General features: G+C 59.4%; 1 protein-coding gene across 1 annotated transcript; it reads left to right on the top strand.

Annotated features, from left to right (window-relative positions):
- Positions 1-6,627: 6,627 nt before the first annotated feature.
- On the top strand, positions 6,628-10,632 carry FOXF1 (forkhead box F1). Its single transcript, XM_008139732.3, has 2 exons — positions 6,628-7,707; positions 9,116-10,632. The coding sequence occupies exons 1-2, from the start codon at positions 6,714-6,716 to the stop codon at positions 9,274-9,276; spliced, it is 1,155 nt and encodes a 384-aa protein (XP_008137954.3). The 5' UTR covers positions 6,628-6,713; the 3' UTR covers positions 9,277-10,632.
- Positions 10,633-10,953: the final 321 nt, after the last annotated feature.

Below are 10,953 nucleotides of genomic sequence, written 5' to 3'. Positions count from 1 at the left end.
GGTGGGATTTCTGAGCCCCACGTACGCCCCGCCCCGTGTGGCAGGGCTCGATGGGCCCGGGGGTGATGTCTCTCTCTCCTCATCTTGGGGGTAACCCCATCAAGAGTCTCAGGGGGACCCAGAGTCCGGCTTCCTACTGACATCAGGACTGCCTTGGTTTGGAATTTAGTTGGGCAGCAATGGGGCACAAGTGGGTACGGCACCCCAAAACGTGGGTGTGGGCTCCGATCAGGAGTTTTCTCCATGGGCCCGGTACACCCAGCGGGCTCCTCAGTACACACACCTCTTGTCCCCTGTACCGGCTGCAGACAGAGGACTGCAGGGTCCCGTGCTACCAAGCTCCTGGAGGCCCACACAGAAGACACGTGGTCCCCAGGACTCCACAGCACTTCCAGGGCCGCCCTCGCTTCCCAGCACAGCAACGTGCTCCAAAGCTACAAAAATCAGCTGGAGAGCTGCTTGGCTTCCTGGGACCTTGGCTTCCCTGGAGCCTGCCTTACATGGTCTGATCAGGGCTGCATGAGCGAGTGATTACCTTGAGGGGCCTCAGAAGAGCACACAGTCAGGCTTCAATCACCGTTAGCTGAGTGGTCTCTGCATTTCTATTACCGCATGTTAGATTCACGCAGCCATCCTCTGCTGCAAACACGCTGCCTGGAGCCTGGGGGGACTGAGCTCCCCAGGGTCGACTCCTCTCCTCCGACCAGCTGTACCCAGATGCACATTTCCCATGATGCTCTGTGCCCAGAGGCATCAAATTGTACATATTTTACAATGGTCATGTAAATCCAATATATCATGTATAATACACCCCTTTATATCATACACACAACCTACAACCGTCTATCGAATTCCATATTATCTTCTCTTCAGAGCCCACCATACTCTGTGTCTGGAACACAGTACGTTGTACACACCTTCAGACCACCCCATGCACATAGCGGGCTATTCAAAGATCCGCGTACGGCCCCCTCATAGTGCCCGTGAGTATTCTGCACACGTAATGTGCTGTATTGTTCACGTCTTAAAATACTAATTGCACATGAAGACACCACACTGTACTTACATCCTCTAGTGTTCGGTGCAGCAAATGAGTCATATTTGTACATCTCAGCTATTCTGTGCACAGCCCTCCCCCCGAGCACCCACCTGACACTGCCGTGCCTGCCAGACACCACTCAGTCCCACCGCTCTGCCCCTCTACAGACTGGCACGCGTGCTGTGTGCGCATATCCAGAGTTTGCAGAGACATACCCCCCTTCTGTGCGCAGATCACGTTATGACTGAGGGAGGAAGACTGCCCTCTCTCCTCCTGACTTTGACGTTTCTCCCCAAAGTCCCTTGTCTGCAGGTTGCGTTTTCACCCATAGATGTCCCATCCCGTCCCTCCAAGCCTCCCTACCGAGATCCCCTGGCCAGCCGGCTTCCCTCACTGCCCAGTACCTGCCAGGGGTTTGGGGACCAGCCCACACTACCTTGGGTCGCCTTTGGACGTCCTCTGGAAGGGATTGAGGGAGCGGGGCAGGGGGGTGCTGGCCAGGCGCTAATGCAGAGCAGGGGCGCAGCGGGCGAGGCGGCCGCCCTCACGGTGGGTGGTCGGCGGCTGCCTCTGCCCCCGCCCCCGAGGCCAGCCCGGGCACAATCGGAGCAGGATCTGGTTCCCTGCTCGGGTTACTGCGCGCTCTCCGCCCGGGCGGCTTCACTTAAGCAATTAGCCAGTAAAAATACCTTGGGTTTGGGGAGTGGGAGACATGGCAGGCGTGTCTGTTTTTACACCCCCGCCCCCATCTTGGGATTCCTGGCGCTGGCGCTGGGGCGCACATCTGATTTGGTACGGGAGGGGGGGTCTTTATGGCTCTTTAGGCTAAGAGCGAAAAGCTGCCACATCCCAGTCTGCATTTTCTCCGAATGCCCCTCAAGCCGATTTTGTTTGTTTGTCTGTCTGGATAGCCTCAGCCTGTCTCTGCACAGTCTTGTCCAACGCTCCCAACAGCCCTAAGGAAAAGGTGCAATTATTCGCCCCACTTTTTAGATGAAGAAACTAAGTTACAGCCTGGTGGTTACATCTAATAATACTGTGTCACATCCTTGAATGTTGCTAATGGAGTAGTTCTTAAATGCAATCACCACACACACACACACACACACACACACACACACATGAACTGTGTGGAAGGAGTGGAGGTGGCAGCTAACTTCATTGTGGTCATCATGTTGCAACATATAAATAAGCTAAGTCAGCACATCATATACCTTAAACTTAACAAGGTTATGTTTGATTTCTATATCAATAAAAAAGCTGGGGCAAAAATAAACCAATAAAAACCCCTTCTTCTCCCCCCGCCCCCCTTCACCCCAAAGTGAAACTAAGGCACAAATAGCTCCTGCAACATCCCTACACCCGTGGAGGCTGGATTCAAATCCTGACCGTGATTTCAAATCTGCAGGCAAAGGGTCTTTGCTCTGACCACTGCTGACCCTCACGCTATGGCACCAACGGAACCCAGGGCGAGCTAGGACCAGGGTATTCTCGCTGAGCCCCATCTGCAAAAGGTGGGACTTCTTTGGAGATTAAATAAGTATCTTTGGGGCCTTTAACCAGGGTCCTGGGTTTGTGAAGAGGAGGTGGCGGGTTCCTGGTTGGTTGGGCTCCCACCCATGGGTTCAAAAATGTTTGGTAAAACCTTGAAAATCATTCCACAAATGTATGTGCCTTCTGTGTGTGTGTGTGGGGGGGGGGGTTTGAATGTAATTTTCAACAGTTGGTCAAAGGGATCCACAGCCCAGAGATCACCCAGGGGGGTGTTAATCAGGTGATGAGCAGTACTTGGGCACGATCAGCAGTTGAGAAGTCCCGCTGACACTGTTTGTGGTGCTTGTTATTTTTATCACCGTCAGTTCTCCAACAGGTCTCTGGGGCCCTCGGGCCTAGGAAGCCAGGCATGCCAGAGGTAGAGCATTTATTTCTAAATCCCACTCTGGGCAGCTGCGGCCTGCAGAGAGGCGTCTGGGAGGGTAAACTGCAATGACAGTCTGTTCTTGGGGGTGGAGAGGCAAGATGAAGAGATGTTTGCTGGTCAGCATTGGCTGACCCAGGCCAGGTCCTCCCTGAGCCTCAGTTTCCCCACCCTAAAATTGCAAGGTGAGGTGGGACTTCTCAGGGGCATCTTAAGAGACAAGAGCATAGTTCCTGGGCATGTGAAAAAGCCCTCCTTCCGCTGGCTGTGGTTTTCCCCAGATTTGAGGGGGAGTTCGTCCCAAATTACAGATCTAGGAGCTCACTCCTCCTCCCTTCCTTCTCATGCCCCCACCTTTATGTCCTGCCTGGGTGCAGAGGAGAGGATGGGAAGAACCTCCATCTACTACATTTCTGAGGCTCCAAAACCACTGGGAACTGACTCCCTGCTCCGTGGGCAAAAGTAACTGCTGTCCTTCCTCTGCAGAGCCTGGTTTGTTGTCAGAACCTGCGGGCTAAGTGGCATGGCGGCCAGGTGGGGTCTGACTTCACACTTCTAGCCCATGAAGGCATAAGCTCGCCCACCCCAAAACACTGAGGGGCCCCCCAGCAGAGCTGGTGAGAGATAGGCTGTGCAGGAGAGAGGAAGCCTGCTCTGGGGGTTAGCCAAAATGCAACTGGTATCCCCTCCCACCTGGAGAGGACTTCCGAGGAAAGGGGCATCCTGGAAAAAGAGCCCCCTCACTTGGGAGGCTCCGGGTCAGCGGAGGAGGAGCGAGAGAAAGGAAGGCGCTCCTATCGCTTTGGGGAGCGATGGGGGGGGGGTGCTGCACCCCTCGATGGCTTTCTAGCAGCAGCCTCCCCCGCTCGCTTCTCCTCCAAAGGCCAGATGGACTCCCAGCAGCTGGTGGTAGCGACCCCTTCTCGGGAGCTTCCCTCCCGGCGCCGCCTGGGCCTCCTTGCCTGTAGCTGCCGTTTGGCAGAGGGAGAAAAAAAAGTGATGGAGAGAATGTGCGCGAGCCGGGGGTCCGTGCCCAGGCAGAGCGGCAGTGCGTGCGATTGCGGTGCATATGCGGCTGACGGTGCGTGGCAGGGCGTGCAGTGCAGGAGAGGGTGCGTTTAACCTAAAGCGTGTCCTCAGCGGTGGACAGGCCTGGGCGGCTGTGAGAGTGGGGGCACCCGAGCTGTGTGCTGGGTGTTCGCTGGCGGAGGGGGTGGGGGGTACTGGAGGCAGGCGAGGCGTTGAGGATGTCTGTGGTCTGTGGATGCTGTCTGGGCCCAGAGAAGTGGAGGCGGGTCTGCCACTGCGCGTCTACCTGTGCGAAAATACCGGGACACGCAACGCCATCACGTCCTACACTCATCCTTTCCCCAGGCCAGCTAGGCTGGCTGCCTGCGCGGAGCCTAGGCCGGGAGAGCCAGGAGGAAGCTCAGGGCAGGGACGGTGACTCTCCAGCTTCCAAGAGCGCGGCTCCGCCGGATCGGGCGGTGATCCTTAGCCAGACAACGCCAGCGAGCCCCCAGCTCCTCCCCAGGACGTGCCAGGCGCCCCGAAGGCGTCAAGGCGTCTACCGCCCAGCGAACGAGGAGGGGCATCAGCAGGAGACAAGGAGGCCAGAGAAACGCGAGAGGTCGGTGGGCTTTGAACGGCGCCGCGGCCGCTCTCTGAGCCCGGCGCAAGCCTCTCGCCCCAGCTTCGAGCCAGGGAACGGCATCTTGGCTCTTCGCGATGACCCACAAAAACACCCCTGGTCTCCCTCCACCCGACCCGAGTCCCTAGCGGGAGAGGCCGAGCCCGGTGCCCCACAGTCTGCGCGCAAGCAGCACTCACCTGGGTCCCTGTGTGCCGCGTTGCGTCCGGCTCCTGCGCGGAACTGCACTGGGCGCCACCGCCCCTTCACGCCAGTCCTGGCCCACACCCTTGGTGCTAGGAGGTTGGAGCGGGGGAGACGGGGAGGAGGAGTGCGTGCGAGACCCCTGCTGCGGGCAGCCTCGCGCTTCTGGGCCGCCCGAGCCTGCGCTCCCCGCCCGCGCAGACAGCTTTCCGGAACCTGGCCGGCCGCGCAGTGTCAGAGGCCCCGTCGTGGCGGCAGGCCGGCCCACAGGGGCATTAGGCCAACTCCCCCCGCCCCGCCCGCGCACGCGGAATTCTCTATTATTATTATTAAAGAATCCCTCAGAACATGTTTACATTGAACCACATAAACTTCCTGCCAGGGCCTTTACCATCCATGGGAAATCGGAACCTGCTCTTGGAAAGTGGGGACATCAGGGCTGCGGGGGCCAAAGAATAGGGTTTTCAGTGTGTGGGTGGGGTGGGGCTGGGGGAGAGTCAACTGGACTTACGAGTGGGTTCAGATCCCAGCGTGGCTAATGTACATTTGAGCGGGAGTTGGTGAAATGTAAGTTCCCATGGGCCTATTGTGTGTGCGAGTGAGCGCATTAGTGGGCGCGCACAAGCCGAGGCGCCGAGTGCGTGAGTGGAAACGCACACAGAGTTTTCACATGTGAGTCTAGCCATTTACCGGGTTTGCATGCGCATCAATGCATGCATATGTGTGCATGAGTGAGTGAACGAGCGGGGTCGCTTGGTCTGGGAGCCTGTACGATTTTGGTCCCCGAAGACCAGCCTTCTTCCGTCGCTCCTGCCCGGCCGCGCAGAGCCGGAGACAAAAGCAGCAGCGACCCGCCCGCACTTTCGTTTTCCGCCCTCGCTCGGCCCAGCCGCTGCCCGCCCGCTCGCTCGCTCGCTGCCGGGAGAGTCCGAAAAGTCCCGGGCGCAGCGCAGTCCTTCCCGGGGCGGGGAGAGTGGGGAGGCGGTCCCTCGCGGGAACCTACGCCCGCTGGCCTCGGGGACCGCCGAGCCCACTGTGCCGTGATGGCCACGCTCTGGAGGCCGCTGCCGCCGCCGCAGTTGGGATTTGCCACTGGTCGGTACCTGACGGGGAGGGCCCGGGACCCGGGGTGCGTTTCCCTAGGCGCCGCCCGGGCCGAGAAGGCGGGGGTCCAGCGCGCGGCGGGGCCGAACCGCGGGCGGAGAGCGCAGTAACACTCGCTCTCCAGGTTGGTGGAGGCGGGGCGGGCTCTGCCGGCGGCCGCTGGGCGGCGAGGGGTGGGGGGGCCCTTGAAGCGCCCACCAACGTGGGGGCCGGAGGGAGCAGGGTGGGGAGGAAACGCCCGAAGGGTCTTACACCGGCCGGGGAGACGCTGCCGCGGGGAGGTCCAGTGCGGACGGCCTCCGCTGGAGCCGTGGAGCCGAGCGCGGCGGGCGGTGGGGACCCAGCGCTGCTCCCCGCGGGGGCGCACGGCCGCAGGCCCCGGAGTTGGTGCCTCCCCTAAAAAACCGGTGTGTGTGTGTGTGTTGAGGGGGGTGGGGGCGGGGGGTCCCGCAGCCTCCGCCCTTGCTGCCAAGAGGCTGCCCTCAGCCTCCGTTCGGCTCCTTCCCTTGTGGGAGGGCGAGAGGGAAAGAGGGAGGAGATAGCGGTGGGGGAGGAGGGAGCTGGACAGAGAGGGGGTTCTGCGCCAACCACCGGCCGATCCAGCGGCTCCTCGGGGAGGACGGGCGGGGGAGGGCGCGCCGCGGCTCGCTCGGGAGAAGTGGCCGATGACGGCAGAGGTGCAGCCAGCCCCGCGCGCGCAGCCCCCTCCCCCTCGCCCTCCCCCCCCTCCTCCTCCTCTTCCTCCTCCTCCTCCTCCTCCCGGCTGGTCGGCGGCGCAGAGTAGCGGCGGCAGCGGCGGCGGCGGCAGCAGCCACCCGATGTCTTCGGCGCCCGAGAAGCAGCAGCCACCGCACGGCGGCGGCGGCGGCGGCGGCGGCGGCGGCGGCGGCGGCGGGGGAGGCGGCGCGGCCATGGACCCCGCGTCGTCCGGCCCGTCCAAGGCCAAGAAGACGAACGCCGGCATCCGGCGCCCGGAGAAGCCGCCCTACTCGTACATCGCGCTCATCGTCATGGCCATCCAGAGCTCGCCCACCAAGCGCCTGACGCTCAGCGAGATCTACCAGTTCCTGCAGAGCCGCTTCCCCTTCTTCCGCGGCTCCTACCAGGGCTGGAAGAACTCGGTGCGCCACAACCTCTCGCTCAACGAGTGCTTCATCAAGCTGCCCAAGGGCCTGGGGCGGCCGGGCAAGGGCCACTACTGGACCATCGACCCGGCCAGCGAGTTCATGTTCGAGGAGGGCTCCTTTCGGCGGCGGCCCCGCGGCTTCCGAAGGAAATGCCAGGCGCTCAAGCCCATGTACAGCATGATGAACGGGCTGGGCTTCAACCACCTCCCGGACACCTACGGCTTCCAGAGCTCGGCCGGCGGCCTCTCGTGCCCGCCCAACAGCTTGGCGCTCGAGGGCGGCCTGGGCATGATGAACGGGCACTTGCCCGGCAATGTGGACGGCATGGCTTTGCCCAGCCACTCGGTGCCCCACCTGCCCGCCAACGGCGGCCACTCGTACATGGGCAGCTGTGGTGGCGGGGCGGCCGGCGAGTACCCTCACCACGACAGCTCGGTGCCCGCCTCCCCGCTGCTGCCCGCCGCTGGCGGGGTAATGGAGCCTCACGCCGTCTACTCGGGCTCCGCCGCTGCCTGGCCGCCCTCGGCCTCCGCCGCGCTCAACAGCGGCGCCTCCTACATCAAGCAGCAGCCCCTGTCCCCCTGCAACCCCGCAGCCAACCCCCTGTCCGGCAGCCTCTCCACGCACTCCCTGGACCAGCCCTATCTGCACCAGAACAGTCACAACGCCCCAGCTGAGCTGCAAGGTGAGTGGGGAGTCAGGGCGGTCCAAGTCCTGGGGAAGCCGGACATCTGTTGAGTGCCCTGCGTGGGCCCCGCACCCCAATCTGCTGACGGCCCTCGGTTGAGAGCCTGCAGCCACTTCTGTTGGGTGCCAACCCCATACCGCGGTGCCCCTCAGCCCCACCTCTCTCCGTGGAGGGGTGAAGGCAACTTGGGTCCTGATTTGGGTCAACATGTCGTTTCTCTTTTTCTTTTCCAACTCGAGGCTGCCGGCCTGCGGGAGCACGGCCAGGTCCCACCAAAAGGCTCAGATCGAAATATTCTAAGTTGCTCCTGGTCCCTTAGGCCCCCTCACACCTCAGCAAGTCCCCAGGATGGAGGTGGGGCCCAGCCTGGCCAGCTGGCTCCCCCTCGGGGGTGGTCCCTCAGAAAGCAGCCGGAGAGTCGCCTCTGCTCCTTGTCCTGGCAGAACGGAAGAGTTAGGCCCAGCGCCGCCTGGGCCTGGTGCGCAGAGGCTCAGCGCCCTGGCCTTTCAGAGGACCAGGCCTGGCCTTGTGACCATTGAGCCCAGGGGCATTGGTGGTGACAGAGGCAGAGAGGGTCTGTGCCAGGCCCAGAGCGAGGATCGGAGCTGCAGGCCCCGCACGCAGACCCTTTTGTTTCTCAGGACCCAGGTTTTCGGGTCCTCGGGTGCCCTCTCCCCAGCTCTCGGGAAGAAGAGGAGAAAAACCTCCCCTCCCGAACTCCCTCCCGCCTAGTTCTGGCAGGAGCTTGGAGTGAGCTTAGCAGGGGCCTCTCAGGGGTCAGCTGTCAGCAGCCGGCCGGTGGGAGGCAGGAGCCGGGCCTGGTGGCTGAAAGGCCACTTCTCTGGAGGGGTCTGGGGTGGCCCTGCTTGGGCTCCTTCAAACTCCTGGGCTCTGGCTGCCCAGGTGGCCCTGTTCTCCAAGGGGGGCTTCCTGGGGAGAAGCCCCCTTCACCCCTTTGCTGGCCCCGTGCTTCCTGCCCCCAGCGCCCGCCTCTGGCTGCACTGAGGCCTCCGCAGCCTTTGAGCTTGGGAAGTGGCTGCCCTGGCGCCAGGCCGCCCGCCCGGGAGGTGGAGGCCGCCAGAGCCCTCCGTGAAGTCTGCAGACCCACGGGGCCTCCACCCCACCTCTTCCTTTTAGGCATCGGAAGCCCCCCAGCCCGGCCTCTGTGTCCAAAGCGGGTGCAGGCCCAGGCAGAGGGTGCTCCCGGGAGCAGGGATGTGTCCGGGTGTTCCAGGATCTTCCCCTGGGGCGCACAAGCCCAGGGCCCGGTCAGGGCTGGGAGCTCACTCGGGGACTCTGTGCGTGGGGGTGGAGAGAGGGGAGGATAGGGCCCCCGCGCCCAGAGCTCTGTGGGCAGAGCTGCTTCTCCATCTTGAACTCTGGCCCCTTGTCACCTCCCTCACAGGCATCCCTCGGTATCACTCGCAGTCACCCAGCATGTGTGACCGAAAGGAGTTTGTCTTCTCTTTCAACACCATGGCGTCCTCCTCCATGCACTCGGCCGGCGGCGGCTCCTACTACCACCAGCAGGTCACCTACCAAGACATCAAACCCTGTGTGATGTGAGCCGGAGCCCGCGGGCCCGTCCGCACGACCGCCTCCGGAGCAGGGAACCCGTCCCTAGAAACTGCTTTATTCTCGAGGTATAACCGTCGGCAGAAGCAAAGGGTTTGACCCCTCCCCAACCGGATTATTTCAAAAGGCACCCCCAGGGCAAAGAAGCGGCACAGAGGTCGGCACCTCCTCTCCTGTTCCCTCAAAAAATATTTTAAAAAAAACGGTGGCGTCCAGGCCTCATCTGACTGCAGCTGTTGGTAAATAAATATCTTCTTTTTGATCCGATTGAAACCGGCTGAGAAGGTGCTGTGTTGGGGGAAAACCCTCAACATCTAAACAGAAATTCTGCTGAGGTCTCTCCCCCACCCTTAACCCTTTAATGGAAAAAGTGAAGTTGGGGGGGGGGAGATTTTTTAGAAGAAAGGCAAACAGGAGACCATCATTATCAAATACTTTTATTGGGGGGTTGAGTATTTATCGTTGTTATTTTTAACTTTCTTTGGGAAGAATGTCTTGGAATGCGCAAGTCGCGTGGTAGAGCCGCGTTTTGCAGGGAAAGGGGGGGCGAGAGGCCGCGCTCTCCCCCCCACCTCGGAAGCCCTGCAGCCGCAGGTGGATGTCTGTGCGCACGACTTGCGTTTCTGAAGCCACTGTTCGTTGTTGTGTTTTTTTTTTTTTTTGTTTTTGTTTTTAAAGAAACCCATGGAGCCCAGAAGCGGGCAGCTCTCGGGGCCTCTGCCACCCCCCTCCGCCTTCCTCTTCTTCCTTCTCTGCAGTCTTTTTGGTTTTGTTTCGAATTTTACGTGTACTTTTTTGGAGGGTGTTTTTCTCCCGAGACCCGGCTGTCTCCCGACCTCTACTGTAAACTGGTGCGAAAGCGGCGCGAACACGGCCCGACGCGGGACGGGGAGGCCCGGCCAGCGCGCGAATTCAGGATTGCGGCGATGCAGAAAGGTTAAGGCACTTTTTAAAACTATAGCAAGGCTCATCCTGTTATTTATTCTTTCTTCCCCTAGTAATCGAAACACCGCATCGGCTCCTCCGTTTATCAGTATTAATGGTGTAACTTTGTTGGCAATATTTGCCGCGTAGAATTTTTTTTTTTTAGATATCCATTGTAAATTTGAAACAAAGTCCCATGTGTGTAAAAACAAATTCCCATATGTTTTATATAAATATATATATAAAATGAAGGACTACCCCCCCTTTTTTTTCTAGTATTTTGGCTGCTGGGGTGCAGCGTTTGTGACACGTATTTTAAATTTCCTTCTGCACTGTATAAAATGACAATTTGAGGATGTTTTGCCTTTTGTGTATTTTTTTTCCTAAAAAAAGAACAAAAATAAAAATGTATAACATTTGTACATGGCCTTTAACATTGTATCAACTAGAAATAAAATCGCATGAGTATTTCATTGGGATTGCAGAATATCTTCCACCCCAAATATAGACAGAAACCGGCCTGGGATAGCTAGACTTTATATATTTTTTTGTATTTAAAATATGGGTGATTCTCAATACTTTTTTCTTTTTCATTTGTTGGCTAATCCTCTCCTTTTCACTCTTCATTTCACGTTGAAGTGAAATCTGGACACGAGTAACTATTTTTCTTGGCTTCTGTTTTTTAAGAAGAGCCCTCTTCCCCCCTAAATGTCATTTCTCTTTTTAAAGAAATAAACGTTTGAA

Source organism: Eptesicus fuscus, chromosome 21 (genome assembly GCF_027574615.1).
Source record: "Eptesicus fuscus isolate TK198812 chromosome 21, DD_ASM_mEF_20220401, whole genome shotgun sequence".
NCBI classification, from domain to species: domain Eukaryota; kingdom Metazoa; phylum Chordata; class Mammalia; order Chiroptera; family Vespertilionidae; genus Eptesicus; species Eptesicus fuscus.
The sequence above is the reverse complement of the archived record's forward strand: the minus strand, read 5'-3'. Positions and strand labels throughout refer to the sequence as shown.